This window comes from Tamandua tetradactyla, chromosome 7, assembly GCF_023851605.1.
Source record: "Tamandua tetradactyla isolate mTamTet1 chromosome 7, mTamTet1.pri, whole genome shotgun sequence".
Classification (NCBI taxonomy): Eukaryota; Metazoa; Chordata; class Mammalia; order Pilosa; family Myrmecophagidae; genus Tamandua; species Tamandua tetradactyla.
Window position 1 is genome coordinate 94374283 of NC_135333.1, and position 19799 is coordinate 94394081.

A 19799-nucleotide genomic window follows, 5' to 3' on the forward strand; every position below is an offset into this window, starting at 1 on the left:
TCCATGCTATTCAATTTAAAGCAATGCAGTGGTATCCATACACTATACAAAGTCTACACAGTAAATACATATGTGTTGGTCTGACTAATTAGCTACCAACTAACCTACCTCAGAAGCCGGTATAATGTCATTGTTGAGAGCTTAGGCTGCAGATTGAGAATGGATGTGAATCCTGGCTCTGTATCTTTCTAGTTCTGTGACCTTGGGGTAGTTTTGTAACTTATTTGTACCTTGATTCTTCTCAGCTATTAAATTGGGATATTGGTTGTTATTTCACGTAGTGGTAGTGGTGCTGTGGTAGGAGGATTAAATGGGATAATGTATGTGAAGTGTTTAGCACAGTGCCCAACACACAGCAAGTATCTTACAAAAATAGCTTCATAAAACTTGAAATGAAAGAAACCCAAGGGCAAACTTTGCAAGGGGTATGATCTAGCATAATTCTTTCTGAATTCTTGCTCTACATGTTACAAAGATAGGGAAAGTTAAGAATTGGTTTCATACCGTGTCCCAAGGCAAACTAAAATCTGGAATTTGCCATCCTTCCCAATGTTCCTGGGTGCAGTATTAATAGCATTTACATAGTGGCAGAAGGTTTTACAGGATGACTTCTGAATAAGGACATCATCTTCATTGTCTAATATCTGGTCAGTGGTTTCAAAATAAGCAACCGCTCTCTCTGGAAAAGGAAATCAGAATCACATTACAATACACAGCATCACTTCAAATATAGAAAGATTTGTCAATCTGTTTATTCTAGAAACACTATAATGGTGCTTTTCATTATATTCAGTCCTGAAGCCAAAAGCATTACTTTATCATTGGTTTCAGAATGAATTCCAGAGGTCCATGTTTCATGGTAGAATAATATGCTTTTCCAAGAGTTATTTGCTAATCTAGACTGCATTCTATTCTCTTTAAAATACCTTCATGAAATGGAAATTGGCCAAAACAAAGTAAGTAAATAATTAAAATAAAAATAAACTCTGTTAAACTTGGAACCTTCTAGGAGTAATTAGCAAAGAGAGGGTAACCACTGAGATGGTGGTCTCTGTTCTAGTTACAGAATAGCTGAGCAAAGCATTTCAACAAGATCAGGACAGTGGAAGTGAATCCGTAAAAAAAAAGAAGAAATACATATAACATATCAGAAGCACGGCAATAAGATGCTAGGCAGTCCAGAAGGAAAAAATAATCACTTCTGGGAGGCTAACCTTGTCAACTCTCCTCTCTTTACTGAAAAATTCTGGCTTAGCAGTCAATAGTAGTGCTGTCCAATAGAACATCCTGTGAGGAAGGAAATGTTCTATGTCCATTTGGCTACTGCACATTTGAAATGTGGGCCTGTGAGACTGAGGGAATAATTTTAAATGTAAACTTATTTAAATAGCCACATGTGGCTAGTGGCTAGCATAATGAACAGAATAGGGCTGGAGCAACCCTTTTTAACTTACTTTATATCATGCCACTGCTGAGCTCAAAGCCTTCCAATGTTTCCTATTTCACTTAGAATAAAAGCCAAAGTCCATCCAATGGCCTAGACAGTCCTATACAATTTGGCCCAGGAGCTAAATCTCCCCATTTCTTCCTGTTCTCTCTCTCCCTCACTCTACTCCAGTCACACTGGCCTCCCTGCTGTTCCATGAAAAGGCCAGACTTCCTACCTTGAAGTCTTCGCACTGGATATCCTCTTGGTCTTGAGTGCCTTCTCTCAGATATCCTCCTGGCTTACTCCCTCACCTCCTTAAGGTCTTTGCTCAAATATCACCTTCTCAACAAAGCCTATTCTAACTACCCTATTTAAAGGAGCACTACCTTAATAGGAGAACTCAATAACATTCTTTCATCAATTGTATAGAAGGTACCATGCTAATGCCAAGTGATAATAATAGGGAAAACTATGCGTGTGTCTGTGTGTGGGGGGTATATGGGAACACTGTTTTCTGCATGATTTTTCTGTAAATCTATAACTTCTCTAATAAAAACAGAAATAAATTTTAAAAAAGAACCTCCACTCCATTTCCCTTTACCTTGCTCTGATTTTTCCAAATCAGTGATCACCTTCTAACACACTATATAAATTGCATTTTTTGGTGTATTGTTTGCCCCCCATCCCTAATAAGAATGTAAATTTGTCAACCATAGGGATTTCTATCTGCTTTGTTTACTGAAATATATACTCTGAATCTAGAATAGTGTTTGGAATATCATGGATACTCTAAATTTGAGTAAGTAAAACCAAGGATGGTACTTATTTGACAGCTATTTTTAAAAACATACTTCCTTATCACTAATCTTTCTAATCTTTATTTACTCAAATTCGGTTTTTGACTTTTCTAAGAAACATTTCCGTGACCTTATATAATGTAGATCTGCTTTATTTACCTATAAAGTCCCAGATGAAGACATTCTTGTGAAAGATACGGGCAGATTTGAACCCATGGTGGAAAACTTGTTCAAGTGCTGCAACCAGGCCATTTTCTCCACACAGCAATACTGTTAGGCTTCCTCTCTGTGGGATATAATACAGTGCTGAAGAATAATCTGTTGTGTCTGTGTTTAAGAAAAACACTAGAGAAACAAGTACTGAGGATAAGCTATATGCAGCATGTTTTCAAAGTTATTAGAAGCTTACAAAAGAAGATTAAAGTACTCCTTATTGTCCTTGCATCACATATAAAATCAGCTTTAAAAGTACCACTACATAGCATTTTATGGCCCATTTTACCTCTTTTTCAGGTTTGTGAAAATGTTTCACAATATTGTTCACAGCTTCCCCAATTCCTTCTTGGATCTGTCCAGCATTGGGTTCTATAAGATAATGAACAGTGGCTGAATTATTATGCAAGGGAAATAAACCAAAGTACCTACAGGATATAAACTGTGTCTGCCTATGCAGGAAAACACTTTGCCAAAGGGCTCCATGAAACATGCCTCTGGCAAGTTTGGACAAATGGACTCCAAGAGACTCCCAGATTTAAGTCCAGCCTTATTACTTGCTATCTATACCCTTGGCCAAGAGCCTAACTTACTCAGAGTCTGAGTTTCCTCACCAGTAAGGGGGATATATGATGGGGTGACTAGGAAAAATGAACGAGGTATTAGGTATAAACCACCTGGTATGGGGCCTGCCACAAAGTGCTCCACCTGCAGCATCTCTCCTCAGATGCCTTCTTATCCTACCCATGTGTGAGCCCCTGAAAGGACATAGGCCAAGGCTTCTGAGGCTCTGAACTGCCAACCTGGACTTTGAGCTGTTGCTGTTTTGTTTAAAATGAAAAGGAAAATGACAGGTTTAGTGGAGGAAACCTGGCCCAGGACTCCTCCCCTTCCAAGCCGGTCAGTCATTTTCAGCACTAGCTTAACCAGGCTCCCTTCCTGAGGGAGAGCTTTGTGGGTTGCCTGAATGGGACCCAAACCACCTTGCCCCTAAACCCCAAGGATAGCTAAAAAAAAAAAGATGGCAAACTCAGGTTTCCTCTAAGGCCAGAAATAAGTTACATGAGAAAAACAATAAATTTTGTTATTTTCTTGTGACCAAATATTAATCTTCTTCACATATCACACTATTTATGTCTAATTATACATACTAGTTGTGGTAGTTAGATTCAGTTGTCAGCTTGGCCAGGTGAAGGCACCTAGTTCTGCTGCTGTGGACATAAGCCAAAGATACGTGAACCCCATCTGTTGCTCATTACATCTGCGGTCAGCTAGGAGGTGTGCCTGCCACAATGAATGATGTTTGATTTAATTGGCTGGTGCTAAAATGAGAGAGGTCAATGTAGCACAGCCCAAGCATACCTCATTTCAACACTCGCAGGTCAGCCCAGGCCTTTGGAGGTGAGGAAAGAAAATACGCTGGGAAAATTGTTGGAACCCAGAAGCCTGGAGAGAAGGCCAGCAGAGATCACCCTGAGCCTGCCCACGTAAGAAAGAACCTCAGGACTTCCGGAGAAGATGGCAGCTTAGTAAGACGCGCGGGTTTTAGTTCCTCCTCCAGAACAGCTACTAGAGAAGTAGAAACGATTCAGAACAGCTCCCGGAGCCACGACAGAGACCAAGAAGACAGCGTACCCCATTCTGGAACGGCTGACTGGCTGGGAGAAACCGCTGCAGTGAGATCGCCAAGGGGTGCGGGCTTCCCCGGTCCGGGGCGGCAGGCGGCCGGGGTCCCTCCCTCCCTCCTTCCCGGGCTGGCTGGGAGAATTGGACAGGCGATTCCCTCAAGCCTTGGTGGCTGGTGCCCCACCCCCCCACGCGCGGCCCCCTGGATCAGCTGGGAGAATTGGATCGGAGATCCCCAAGCCGCGGAGAACGGCGACCGGGGTGCCTTCCAAACACGTGGCTTCCTGGTCCGGCTGGGAATGGTGGATAGACACTTCCCCAAGCCGCGGCGGCTGGCGCCTCCCCGCCAAGCTTGGTGCCACGGGCCGGCTGGGAAATTTGGACAGGCGCTCCCCCAAGCCACGGAGGCCGGCGACCCTCACCGCACGGGGATCCCCAGGGTGGCTGGGAGATTCAGACTGGCACTCCCCCAAGCCGCTTCCGCTGGCGAACCCCCCTACAGCGAGAGTTTTCCAAAGTTAAAGGGGCCACAGCATCTTTTACTGGTGGAACCCGCAGAGAGATGAGCACCACAAACGCCAACTACTGGGCAGGATAAGAAAAACAGAGCCCAGAGATTTCACAGAAAAATCTTTCAAACGGCGGGGTCTTACACCGAGGGAAGTCTGAGTAAATGCCCAGACGCCAGCAGAAGATAACGGATCACACTCAGAAAATTGAAAATATGGCCCAGTCAAAGGAACAAACCAATAGTTCAAATGAGATACAGGAGCTGAGACAACTAATGCTGAATATACGAACAGAAATGGAAAACCTCTTCAAAAACCAAATCGATAAATTGAGGGAGGACATGAAGAAGACATGGACTGTACAAAAAGAAGAAACAGAAAAACTGAAAAAACAAATCACAGAACTTATGGGAGTGAAGGACAAAGTAGAAAAGCTGGAAAAAACAATGGATACCTACAATGGTAGATTAAAGAGACAGAAGCTAGAATTAGTGAATTAGAGGATGGAACATCTGAATTCCAAAAAGAAACAGAAACTATAGGGAAAAGAATGGAAAAATTTGAACAGAGGATCAGGGAACTGGATGACAATATGAAGCGCACAAATATACGTGTTGTGGGTGTCCCAGAAGGAGAAGAGAAGGGAAAAGGAGGAGAAAAACTAATGGAAGAAATTATCACTGAAAATTTCCCAACTCTTATGAAAGACCTAAAATTACAGATCCAAGAAGTACAGCGCACCGCAAAGAGAACAGACCCAAATAGGCGCTCTCCAAGACACTTACTAGTTAGAATGTCAGAGGTCAAAGAGAAAGAGAGGATCTTGAAAGTAGCAAGAGAAAAACAATCCATCACATACAATGGAAACCCATTAAGACTATATGTAGATTTCTAGCAGAAACCATGGAAGCTAGAAGACAGTGGGATGATATATTTAAATTACTAAAAGAGAAAAACTGCCAACCAAGACTCCTATATCCTGCAAAATTGTCCTTCAAAAATGAGGGAGAAATTAAAACATTCTCAGACAAAAAGTCACTGAGAGAATTTGTGACCAAGAGACCAGCTCTGCAAGAAATACTAACGGGAGCACTAGAGTCAGATACGAAAAGACAGAAGAGAGAGGTGTGGAGAAGAGTGTAGAAAGAAGGAAAGTCAGATATGATATATATAATACAAAAGGCAAAATGGTAGAGGAAAATATTATCCAAACAGTAATAACAATAAATGTTAATGGACTGAACTCCCCAATCAAAAGACATAGACTGGCAGAATGGATTAAAAAACAGGATCTTTCTATATGCTGTCTACAGGAAACACATCTTAGACCCAAAGATAAACATAGGTTGAAAGTGAAAGGTTGGGAAAAGATATTTCATGCAAATAACAACCAGAAAAGAGCAGGAGTAGCTATACTAATATCCAACAAATTAGACTTCAAATGTAAAAGAGTTAAAAGAGACAAAGAAGGATACTATATACTAATAAAAGGAAAAATTAAACAAGAAGACATAACAATCATAAATATTTATGCACCGAACCAGAATGCCCCAAAATACGTGAGGAATACACTGCAAACACTGAAAAGGGAAATAGACACATATACCATAATAGTTGTAGACTTCAATTCCCCACTCTCATCAATGGACAGAACATCTAGACAGAGGATCAATAAAGAAATAGAGAATCTGAATATTACTATAAATGAGCTAGATTTTAACAGACATTTATAGGACATTACATTCCACAACAGCAGGATACACCTTTTTCTCAAGGGCTCATGGATCATTCTCAAAGATAGACCATATGCTGGGTCACAAAGCAAGTCTTAACAAATTTAAACAGACTGAAATCATACACAACACTTTCTCGGATCATAAAGGAATGAAGTTGGAAATCAATAATAGACGGAGTGCCAGAAAATTCACAAATACGTGGAGGCTTAACAACACACTCTTAAACAACGAGTGGGCCAAAGAAGAAATTGCAAGAGAAATTAGTAAATACCTTGAGGCGAATGAAAATGAAAACACAACATATCAAAACCTATGGGATGCAGCAAAGGCAGTGTTAAGAGGGAAATTTATTGCCCTAAATGCCTATATCAGAAAAGAAGAAAAGGCAAAAATTCAGGAATTAACTATCCACTTGGAAGAACTGGAGAAAGAACAGCAAACTAACCCCAAAGCAAGCAAAAGGAAAGAAATAACAAAGATTAGAGCAGAAATAAATGAAATTGAAAACATGAAAACAATAGAGAAAATCAATAATACCAGAAGTTGGTTCTATGAGAAAATCAATAAGATTGATGGGCCCTTAGCAAGATTGACAAAAAGAAGAAGAGAGAGGACGCAAATAAATAAGATCAGAAATGGAAGAGGAGACATAACCACTGACCTCACAGAAATAAAGGAGGTAATAACAGGATACTATGAACAACTTTACGCTAATAAATACAACAATTTAGATTAAATGGACGGGTTCCTGGAACGACATGAACAACCAACTTTGACTCTAGAAGAAATAGATGACCTCAACAAACCAATCACAAGTAAAGAAACTGAATCAGTCATTCAAAAGCTTCCTAAAAAGAAAAGTCCAGGACCAGATGGCTTCACACGTGAATTTTATCAAACATTCCAGAAAGAATTAGTAACAACTCTCCTCAAACTCTTCAAAAAAATCGAAGCGGAGGGAAAGCTACCTAATTCATTCTATGAAGCCAACATCACCCTCATACCAAAACCTCAAAAAGCTGAATATAGAATTGCCATATGACCCAGCAATACCATTGCTAGGTATCTACTCAAAGGACTTAAGGGCAAAGACACAAACGGACATTTGTACACCAATGTTTATAGCAGCGTTATTTACAATTGCAAAGAGATGGAAACAGCCAAAATGTCCATCAACAGACGAGTGGCTAAACAACTGTGGTATATACATACGATGGAATATTATGCAGCTTTAAGACAGAATAAACTTATGAAGCATGTAATAACATGGATGGACCTAGAGAACATTATGCTGAGTGAGTCTAGTCAAAAACTAAAGGACAAATACTGTATAGTTCCACTGATGTGAACCGACATTCGAGAATAAACTTGGAATATGTCATTGGTAACAGAGACCAGCAGGAATTAGAAACAGGGTAAGATAATGGGTAATTGGAGCTGAAGGGATACAGACTGTGCAACAGGACTAGATACAAAAACTCAAAAACGGACAGCACAATAATACCTAATTGTAAAGTAATCATGTTAAAACACTGAATGAAGCTTCATCTGAGCTATAGGTTTTTTTTTGTTTGTTTGTCTGTTTGTTTGTGTCTTTTTTTCACTATTATTATTATTTTCATTTTTTTCTCTATATTAACATTCTATATCTTTTTCTGTTGTTTTGCTAGTTCTTTTCCTAAATCGATGCAAATTTACTAAGAAATGATGATCATGCATATATGTGATGATGTTAAGAATTACTGATTGCATATGTAGAATGGAATGATTTCTAAATATTGTGTTAATTTCTTTTTAAAAAAAAGAAAGAACCTCAGATGAAAGTTAGCCACCTTTCCTCTGAAGAACTAATGAAATAAATCCCCTCTTATTAAAAGCCAATCCATCTCTGGTGTGTTGCTTTCTGGCACCTAGCAAACTAGAACACTAGTGTTTATAAGAATCTATGATTCATACTGGTGGAGAATTTCTTACACAAAACAATTCTTCAGATAAAACTCAAGTAAGTTTTTCCTATACTGAGGTATACAAATTGTTAAAATGGAAACCTCTTATGACTGATGTTAAGACCTCTTCTGTTCCTAGTAGCTTCTTTATTTCACTTTTACCTTTTTCTGAATGTTATTTTTTCTTTTAAACATGAAGATCTATTTTGAAAACTTTTATTCATTCTGAAAGATCCCTGTACTGATGAACAATATTTTGAAAATGACTTAAAACTTTTAGTTCTCTGAAAATGACCTGGCACACACAGTGAGAAAATACTGTTATCCATCCCTGGGTCCTAGATTATTTGACATTTTCTGCTTATTGAGTAAGGAAAGAAAATATGAGCAAAAATGGGGGATAAGGCCTCTCAAAATAGTAATACTTCAAGAAATTGGACTGATTGGAAAGTTGTAATAATTTGGATGACTGAGCTAAAATCTACTTTAAGTCAGCATAACTAATGTAATAATTTACATAAAATGAAACTCACCAATTTAAAAATTATATTTATTTTTTTAACTTATGAAACATAACCACACACAAACATAAACATTCTTACCATATGATCATTCCATTCTTGTTACATAATCAGTAATTCACAATATCATCACATAGCTGTATATTCCTTATCATAATCATTTCTTAGAACATTTGCATCAATTCAGAAAAAGAAATAAAAAGAAAACAGAAAAAAATTCATATATACCATACCCCTTATCCCTCCCTTTCATTGATCACTAGCATTTCAATCTACTAAATTTGTTTTAACAATTGTTCCCCCTATTATTTATTTATTTTTAATCCATATGTTTTACTCATCTGTCCATAAGGTAGATAAAAGGAGCATCAGACACAAGATTTTCACAATCACACAATCACATTGTGAAAGCTATATCATTATACAATCATCTTCAAGAAACATGGCTACTAGAACACAGCTGTACAGTTTCAGGCACTTTAGCCTGTCTAATAACACCTTAAACTAAAAAGGGGATATCTATATAATGCATAAGAATAGCCTCCAGGATAACTTTTTGACTCTGAAATCTCTCAGTCACCGACATTTTATTTTGTCTCATTTCTCTCTTCCCCCTTTTGATCGACAAGGTTTTCTCAATTCGTTGATGCTGAGTCCAGGCTCATTCTAGGATTTCTGTTCCACATTGCCAGGGAGGTTTACACCCCTGGCAGTCATGTCCCATGAACAGAGGGGGAGGGCAGTGAGTTTGCTTGCTGTGTAGGCTGAGAGATAGGCCACGTCTGAGCAACAAAAGAGGTTCTCTGGGGGTGACTCAGGCCTAATTTTAAGTAGGCTGAGCCTATCCTTTGTGGAGTTAAAAACACTAATTTTTTTTTTCACACATCTAAGAATACTTTTAATTTCATTTTCTTGAAATATATACGATCCACAAAGCCCCACTCAAATGTCACCCATCTTGATAGCTCTTTCTGCGTCTCTTTCCCCAGAAGAATTGTTTGCCCCCTCTGTGTATTTTTTTTTATTAATTAAAGAAAAAAAGAAATTAACACAACATTTAGAAATCATTCCATTCTACATATGCAATCAGTAATTCTTAACATCACATAGATGCATGATCATCATTTCTTAGTACATTTGCATCGATTTAGGAAAAGAACTAGCAAAATAACAGAAAAAGATATAGAATGTTAATATAGAGAAAAAAATGAAAATAATAATAAAAGTGAAAAAAAAAGACACAAACAAACAGACAAACAAAAAAAAAACCTATAGCTCAGATGAAGCTTCATTCAGTGTTTTAACATGATTACTTTACAATTAGGTATTATTGTGCTGTCCATTTTTGAGTTTTTGTATCTAGTCCTATTGCACAGTCTGTATCCCTTCAGCTCCAATTACCCATTATCTTACCCTGTTTCTAATTCCTGCTGGTCTCTGTTACCAATGACATATTCTAAGTTTATTCTCGAATGTCGGTTCACAACAGTGGGACCATACAGTATTTGTCCTTTAGTTTTTGGCTGGACTCACTCAGCATAATGTTCTCTAGGTTCATCCATGTTATTACATGCTTCATAAGTTTATTCTGTCTTAAAGCTGCACAATATTCCATCGTATGTATATACCACAGTTTGTTTAGCCACTCGTCTGTTGATAGACATTTTGGCTGTTTCCATCTCTTTGCAATTGTAAATAACGCTGCTATAAACATTGGTGTACAAATGTCCGTTTGTGTCTTTGCCCTTAAGTCCTTTGAGTAGATACCTAGCAATGGTATTGCTGGGTCGTATGGCAATTCTATATTCAGCTCTTTGAGAAACCGCCAAACTGCCTTTCACAGTGGTTGCACCATTTGACATTCCCACCAACAGTGGATAAGTGTGCCTCTTTCACCGCATCCTCTCCAGCACTTGTCATTTTCTGTTTTGTTGATAATGGCCATTCTGATGGGCATGAGATGATATCTCATTGTGGTTTTGATTTGCATTTCTCTAATGGCCAGGGACATTGAGCATCTCTTCATGTGCCTTTTGGTCATTTGTATTTCCTCTTCTGAGAGGTGTCTGTTCAAGTCTTTTTCCCATTTTGTAATTGGGTTGGCTGTCTTTTTGTTGTTGAGTTGGACAATCTCTTTATAAATTCTGGATACTAGACCTTTATCTGATGTGTCGTTTCCAAATATTGTCTCCCATTGTGTAGGCTGTCTTTCTACTTTCTTTCTTTTTTTTTTTATTAATTAAAAAAATCAACTAACACAACATTTAGAAATCATTCCATCCTACATATGCAATCAGTAATTCTTAATATCATCACATAGATGTATGATCATCATTTCTTAGTACATATGCATCGATTTAGAAAAAGAAATAGCAAGACAACATAAAAAAATAAAATGATAATATAGAGAAAAAATAAAAATAAAAATAAGAATACAAAAATATATAAGAAAAAAACAAAAAAAACTATAGCTCAGATGCAGTTGCATTCAGTGTTTTAACATAATTACATTACAATTAGGTAGTATTGTGCTGTCCATTTTTTTTTTTTTTTTAGAAATCATACCATTCTACATATGCAATCAGTAATTCTTAACATCATCACATAGATGCATGATCATCGTTTCTTAGTACATTTGCATCGGTTTAGAAGAACTAGCAATATAACCGAAAAAGATATAGAATGTTAATATAGAGAAAAAAAATAAAAGTAATAATAGTAAGAACAAAACAAAACAAAACAAAAACCTATAGCTCAGATGCAGCTTCATTCAGTGTTTTAACATGATTACTTTACAATTAGGTATTATTGTGCTGTCCATTTTTGAGTTTTTGTATCTAGTCCTATTGCACAGTCTGTATCCCATCAGCTCCAATTACCCATTATCTTACCCTGTTTCTAACTCCTGCTGAACTCTGTTACCAATGACATATTCCAAGTTTATTCTCGAGTGTCGATTCACATCATTGGAACCATACAGTATTTGTCTTTTAGTTTCTGGCTAGACTCACTCAGCATAATGTTCTCTAGGTCCATCCATGTTATTACATGCTTCATAAGTTTATCCTGCCTTAAAGCTGCATAATATTCCATCGTATGAATATACCACAGTTTGTTTAGCCACTCGTCTGTTGATGGACATTCTGGCTGTTTCCATCTCTTTGCAATTGTAAATAACGCTGCTATAAACATTGGTGTGCAAATGTCTGTTTGAGTTTTTGCCCTTAATTCCTTTGAGTAGATTCCCAGCAATGGTATTGCTGGGTCGTATGGCAATTCTATATTCAGCTTTTTGAGGAACCGCCAAACTGCCTTCCATAGTGGTTGCACCATTTGACATTCCCACCAACAGTGGATAAGTGTGCCTCTTTCTCCGCATCTTCTCCAGCACTTGTCATTTTCTGTTTTGTTGATAATGGCCATTCTGGTGGGTGTGAGATGATATCTCATTGTGGTTTTGATTTGCATTTCTCTAATGGCCAGGGACATTGAGCATCTCTTCATGTGCCTTTTGGTCATTTGTATTTCCTCTTCTGGTAGGTGTCTGTTCAAGTCTTTTCCCCATTTTGTAATTGGGTTGGCTGTCTTTTTGTTGTTGAGTTGAACAATCTCTTTATAAATTCTGGACACTAGACCTTTATCTGATATGTCATTTCCAAATATTGTCTCCCATTGTGTACTGTGTCTTTCTACTTTCTTGATGAAGTCCTTTGATGCACAAAAGTGTTTAATTGTGAGGAGCTCCCATTTATTTATTTCCTTCTTCAGTGCTCTTGCTTTAGGTTTAAGGTCCATAAAACCGCCTCCAATTGTAAATTTCATAAGATATCTCCCTACATTTTCCTCTAACTGTTTTATGGTCTTAGACCTAATGTTTAGATCTTTGATCCATTTTGAGTTAACTTTTGTATAGGGTGTGAGATACGGGTCTTCTTTCATTCTTTTGCATATGGATATCCAGTTCTCTAGGCACCATTTATTGAAGAGACTGTTCTGTCCCAGGTGAGTTGGCTTGACTGCCTTATCAAAGATCAAATGTCCATAGTTGAGAGGGTCTATATCTGAGCACTCTATTCGATTCCATTGGTCGATATATCTATCTTTATGCCAATACCATGCTGTTTTGACCACTGTGGCTTCATAATATGCCTTAAAGTCAGGCAGTGCGAGACCTCCAGCTTCGTTTTTTTCCTCAAGATGTTTTTAGCAATTCGGGGCACCCTGCCCTTCCAGATAAATTTGCTTATTGGTTTTTCTATTTCTGAAAAATAAGTTGTTGGGATTTTGATTGGTATTGCATTGAATCTGTAAATAAATTTAGGTAGGATTGACATCTTAACTAAATTTAGTGTTCCAATCCATGAGCACGGTATGCCCTTCCATCTATTTAGGTCTTCTGTGATTTCTTTTAACAGTTTTTTGTAGGTTTCTTTATATAGGTTTTTTGTCTCTTTAGTTAAATTTATTCCTAGGTGTTTTATTCTTTTAGTTGCAATTGTAAATGGGATTCGTTTCTTGATTTCCCCCTCCGCTTGTTCATTGCTAGTGTATAGAAATGCTACAGATTTTTGAATGTTGATCTTGTAACCTGCTACTTTGCTGTACTCATTTATTAGCTCTAGTAGTTTTGTTGTGGATTTTTCCAGGTTTTCGACGTATAGTATCATATCGTCTGCAAATAGTGATAGTTTTACTTCTTCCTTTCCAATTTTGATGCCTTGTATTTCTTTTTCTTGTCTAATTGCTCTGGCTAGAACCTCCTACACAATGTTGAATAACAGTGGTGATAATGGACATCCTTGTCTTGTTCCTGATCTTAGGGGGAAAGTTTTCAATTTTTCCCGATTGAGGATGATATTAGCTGTGGGTTTTTCAGATATTCCCTCTATCATTTTAAGGAAGTTCCCTTGTATTCCTATCTTTTGAAGTGTTTTCAACAGGAAAGGATGTGGAATCTTTTCAAATGCCTTTCTGCATCAATTGAGATGATCATGTGATTTTTCTGCTTTGATTTGTTGATATGGTGTATTACATTAATTGATTTTCGTATGTTGAACTATCCTTGCACACCTGGGATGAATCCTACTTGGTCATGATGTATAATTCTTTTAATGTGTTGTTGGATACGATTTGTAGAATTTTACTGCGGATTTTTGCATGTATATTCATTAGAGAGATTGGCCTTTAGTTTTCTTTTTTTTGTAATATCTTTGCCTGGTTTTGGTATGAGGGTGATGTTGGCTTCATAGAATGAATTAGGTAGCTTTCCCTTCGCTTCGATTTTTTTGAAGAGTTTGAGGAGAGTTGTTACTAATTCTTTCTGGAATGTTTGATAAAATTCACATGTGAAGCCGTCTGGTCCTGGACTTTTCTTTTTAGGAAGCTTTTGAATGACTGATTCAATTTCTTTACTTGCGATTGGTTTGTTGAGGTCATCTATTTCTTCTAGAGTCAAAGTTGGTTGTTCATGTCTTTCCAGGAACCCGTCCATAATCTAAATTGTTGTATTTATTAGCGTAAAGTTGTTCATAGTATCCTGTTATTACCTCCTTTATTTCTGTGAGGTCAGTGGTTATGTCTCCTCTTCCATTTCTGATCTTATTTATTTGCGTCCTCTCTCTTCTTCTTTTTGTCAATCTTGCTAAGGGCCCATCAATCTTATTGATTTTCTCATAGAACCAGCTTCTGGTATTATTGATTTTCTCTATTGTTTTCATGTTTTCAATTTCATTTATTTCTGCTCTAATCTTTGTTATTTCTTTCCTTTTGCTTGCTTTGGGGATTGTTTGCTGTTCTTTCTCCAGTTCTTCCAAGTGGACATTTAATTCCTGAATTTTTGCCTTTTCTTCTTTTCTGATATAGGCATTTAGGGCAATAAATTTCCCTCTTAGCACTGCCTTTGCTGCGTCCCATAGGGTTTGATATGTTGTGTTTTCGTTTTCATTCGCCTCGAGGTATTTACTAATTTCTCTTGCAATTTCTTCTTTGACCCACTCATTGTTTAAGAGTGTGTTGTTGAGCCTCCACGTATTTGTGAATTTTCTGGCACTCCGTCTATTATTGATTTCCAACTTCATTCCTTTATGATCCGAGAAAGTGTTGTGTATGATTTCAATCTGTTTAAATTTGTTAAGACTTGCTTTGTGACCCAGCATATGGTCTATCTTTGAGAATGATCCATGAGCCCTTGAGAAAAAGGTGTATCCTGCTGTTGTGGAATGTAATGTCCTATAAATGTCTGTTAAGTCTAGCTCAATTATAGTAATATTCACATTCTCTATTTCTTTATTGATCCTCTGTCTAGATGTTCTGTCCATTGATGAGAGTGGCGAATTGAAGTCTACAACTATTATGGTATATGTGTCTATTTCCCTTTTCAGTGTTTGCAGTGTATTCCTTACGTATTTTGGGGCATTCTGGTTCGGTGCATAAATATTTATGATTGTTATGTCTTCTTGTTTAATTGTTCCTTTTATTAGTATATAGTATCCTTCTTTGTCTCTTTTAACTCTTTTACATTTGAAGTCTAATTTGTTGGATATTAATATAGCTACTCCTACTCTTTTCTGGTTGTTATTTGCATGAAATATCTTTTCCCAACCTTTCACTTTCAACCTATGTTCATCTTTGGGTCTAAGATGTGTTTCCTGTAGACAGCATATAGAAGGATCCTTTTTTTAATCCATTCTGCCAGTCTATGTCTTTTGATTGGGGAATTCAGTCATTAACATTTAGTGTTATTACTGTTTGGATAATATTTTCTTCTACCATTTTGTCTTTTGTATTATGTACATCATATCTGATTTTCCTTCTTTCTACACTCTTCTCCATACCTCTCTCTTCTGTCTTTTCGTAACTGACTCTAGTGCTCCGTTTAATATTTCTTGCAGAGCTGGTCTCTTGGTCACAAATTCTCTCAGTGACTTTTTGTCTGAGAATGTTTTAATTTCTCCCTCATTTTTGAAGGACAATTTTTCTGGATATAGGAGTCTTGGTTGGCAGTTTTTCTCTTTTAGTAATTTAAATATATCATCCCACTGTCTTCTAGCTTCCATGGTTTCTGCTGAGAAATCTACTCATAGTCTTAATGGGTTTCCCTTGTATGTGATGGATTGTTTTTCTCTTGCTGCTTTCAAGATCCTCTCTTTCTCTTTGACCTCTGACATTCTAACTAGTAAGTGTCTTGGAGAGCGCCTATTTGGGTCTATTCTCTTTGTGGTGCACTGTACTTCTTGGATTTGTAATTTTAGGTCTTTCATAAGAGTTGGGAAATTTTCAGTGATAATTTCTTCCATTAGTTTTTCTCCTCCTTTTCCCTTCTCTTCTCCTTCTGGGATACCCACAACACGTATATTTGTGCGCTTCATATTGTCATCCAGTTCCCTGATCCTCTGTTCAAATTTTTCCATTCTTTTCCCGATAGTTTCTGTTTCTTTTTGGAATTCAGATATTCCATCCTCCAAATCACTAATTCTATCTTCTGTCTCTTTAAATCTATCATTGTAGGTATCCATTGTTTTTTCCAGCTTTTCTACTTTGTCCTTCACTCCCATAAGTTCTGTGATTTGTTTTTTCAGTTTTTCTGTTTCTTCTTTTTGTACAGCCCATGTCTTCTTCATGTCCTCCCTGAATTTATCGATTTGGTTTTTGAAGAGGTTTTCCATTTCTGTTCGTATATTCAGCATTAGTTGTCTCAGCTCCTGTATCTCATTTGAACTATTGGTTTGTTCCTTTGACTGGGCCATATTTTCAATTTTCTGAGCGTGATCCGTTATCTTCTGCTGGCGTCTGGGCATTTAGTTAGATTTCCCTGGGTGTTGGACCCAACAGGTTGAAAGATTTTTCTGTGAAATCTCTGGGTTCTGTTTTTCTATCCTGCCCAGTAGGTGGCGCCCGTGGCACTCGTTTGTCTGCGGGTCCCACCAGTAAAAGGTGCTGTGGGTCCTTTAACTTTGGAAAACTCTCGCTGTGGGGGGGGGTTCGCCAGCCGAAGCGGCTTGGTGGAGTGCCAATCTGAATCTCCCAGCCGGCCTGGGGACCCCAACACGGGGAGGGTCGCTGGCCGCCGCAGCCCAGGTCAGCGCCTGTCCGAATCTCCTAGCCTGCCCAGGGCGCCAAGCGTGGCGGGAGGGCGCCAGCCGCCGCGGCCCTGGGGAATGCACTGTTCCCAGCCGAACCGGGAAGCCACGTGTTTGGAAGGGACCCCGGTCACCGTTCTCCGCGGCCTGGGGATCTCCCACCCAACTCTCTCAGTTGGTCAGGGGGGCCGCGTGTGGGGGGGGCACCAGCCGCTGCGGCTTTAGGGGACTGCCTGTCCAATTCTCCCAGCTGGCCCGGGAAGGAGGGAGGGAGGGGCTCCGGCTGCCTGCCGCCCCGGCCCGGGGAAGCCCATGCCCCTCGGCGATCTCACTGGAGCGGGTTCTCCCAGCCAGTCGGCCGTTCTAGAATGGGGTATGCTTTCTTCTTGATCTCTGTCGTGGCTCCGGGAGCTTTTCTGTATTGTTTCTACTCCCCTAGTAGCTGTTCTGGAGGAGGAACTAAGACCCGCGCGTCTTACTAAGCCGCCATCTTCTCCGGAAGTCCAAAAACACTAATTTTAAGGGTGCAATTTGTTAAACTTGCCAAATGTATAGTTAAGTAACTACCAGCACAATCATGATAGAGAACATTCATCAACCCAGCATGTTCCCTTATGCCCCTGCATTAGTCAATCCCTCAAACGAGTTCCCAATCCCTGGTAACCACTAATCTGCTTTCTATTATTATTCTTTTGTCTTTTCTAGAATTTAACATAAATGGAACCATACAGTATGTAGGCTTTTGTGTGTGGTTCTTTCACTTAGCATAATGAATGATCCAGTTTGTTCATTTTATGTGCTGCAATGATCCCATTGAAGAGAATATATCACAATCTGTTTATCCACTTACCAGTTGATGGGTATTTGGGTTGTTTCCATTTTTGGCTATTATGAATGAAGCTACTATGAATGTCTGAGACCAGTCCTTGAAACATAGCCATCCTATGTTTTCAATTCTTTTGAGTAAATAAATATCTAGAGTTAGGACTTCTGGGTCAAGTATATGTTAAGTGTACGTATATCTTTATAAGAAACTTCCACAGACCAATGAAATAGAATTGAAAATCCAGGAACAGACTCACCCATCTATGGCCAACTGATTTTCAACAAGGGTGACAAGAACATGCAATGGGGAAAGAAAAGTCTCTCCAACAATGGTGCTGGGAAAACTGGATGTCCACATACAAAGGAATGAAGCTGGGCTTTTACCTTGTAACCATATACTAAACTTTACTCTAAAAGGATATCAATGGCCTAAATACAAGTGCTGAATGATAAAACTCTTAGAAGATAATATAGGAGCTATCTTCATGACCTGGAATTTGGCAATGACACAAAAAGCATGAGCAATAACAAGAAACAATAGATAAATTGGACTCCATCAAAATTAAAAACTATTGTAGATCAAAGGACATTACTGAGAAAGTAAAAAGACAACCTACAGAAAGGGAAAAAATAGTTGCCATATACTAGATAAGGGCCTAATATCCAGTACTTATGAAGAATTCCTTAAAACTCAACAAGACAAACAACCCAGTTTAATAATGGATAAAGGACTTCAACAGATATTTTTTCCAAAAAGGATGTACAAATGGACAAAAAAAAAAAAAACACATGAAAGTATGCTCAACGTCATTAGCCATTAGGGAACTGAAACTCAAAAGGACAATGCCACTTCGCTCCCATAAGGGTGGCGATTGTTAAAGAAAAAAACAAAACTCCAAAACAGAAAACAACAAAAGCGTTGGTGAGGATGTGGAGAAATTGGAACCCTAGTGTACCACTGGTGGGAATATAAAATTGAAGAAAGCAATATGACGACTCCTTAAAAAGCTAAATATGAAATTACTGTACGATCTGGGAATTCTACTTTTACATATATACCAAAGAAAGTAAAAACAGGGACTATCAAAAGATAGTTGTAATCAAATTTCAAAGCAGCTTTATTCACAATTGTTAAGTGGTGGAAACAACCCAAGTGTCTATCAACAGATGAAAGGATAAACAACATGTGGCATATTCACACATTTAAATATTAACTGACTATAAGAAGGAATGAAGTGCTGAGGCAGGTTGAAACATGAATGAACCTTAAAAGCACTATGCTGAGTGAAATAAGCATGGCCCTTAAGGACAAATATTGCATGATGTCACTTATATGAGATGTCTAGAAGTAGCAAATTTGCAGAGACAGAAAGTAGATTGCAGGTTGCCGGGGGAAAAGGTGGAGTTTTTGCTTGGAGGGTAAAGAATATATTTAAACAAAAATTAACAAATAAAGGAGAGAAAATACACCTGCCAGACAGTTTTTTATTTTGCATCTCCACTAGCAATGTATGAGCATTCCACTGCTTGCCATCTTCACCAATATTTGGTATTACTAGTCTCCTTAATTTCCTGTGGGTATGTGGTGTGAAGTGTATTTCTGAATGTAGCAGGGATTATGAATTAGGGGAACAGTTTCAGGAAGAATGAAGAGGGATTTTTAGACTGTATCATCCTAACACTTACTATTACTGTATTATGAGCTGACAGATGGATAGAGACCAATAATTTTTAGAGAAACTGCTTTGTTAGTAAACTGACGGCCTCTATTAGGTAGGTTTTGTTATTCTTCTTATGGTTATTATCTGTATCTAAAATAAAACCACTTCTTTTGTAAATGTCCAGGATTTTTCACTATGGGAGCATTAATTTCTTATGGCTGCTATAACAAATGTCCACAAATCGGTGGTTTAGAACAACAGAAATTTATTCTCTCACAGTTCTAGGCCAGAAATCAGAAACCAGTATCATAGGCCAAACTCTGTCTGGACCAGGCTCAAGGGGAGAATCTGTTTCTTGCCTCTTTCATGGTGGCTGATGACATTCCTTGGCTTGTGGCTACATCACTCCAAACTCTGCCTCCACACTGCTTTCTACTTTGTGTGTGTGTCTAATCTCC

The 19799-nt window shown here is 38.2% G+C and overlaps 1 protein-coding gene across 2 annotated transcripts in view; it reads right to left on the minus strand.

The window, feature by feature from the left end:
- The window catches only part of DENND5B (DENN domain containing 5B), a 269467-nt gene that overhangs the window by 6820 nt on the left and 242848 nt on the right, over positions 1-19799 (minus strand). For both annotated transcript variants that reach the window (XM_077170450.1, XM_077170452.1), the window contains 3 exons: positions 2729-2811; positions 2386-2512; positions 505-679 (listed from right to left, as the gene is read on the minus strand). In XM_077170450.1, the coding sequence (XP_077026565.1) occupies positions 505-679; positions 2386-2512; positions 2729-2811 (385 nt within the window). The remainder of the gene's footprint in view (positions 1-504; positions 680-2385; positions 2513-2728; positions 2812-19799) is intronic.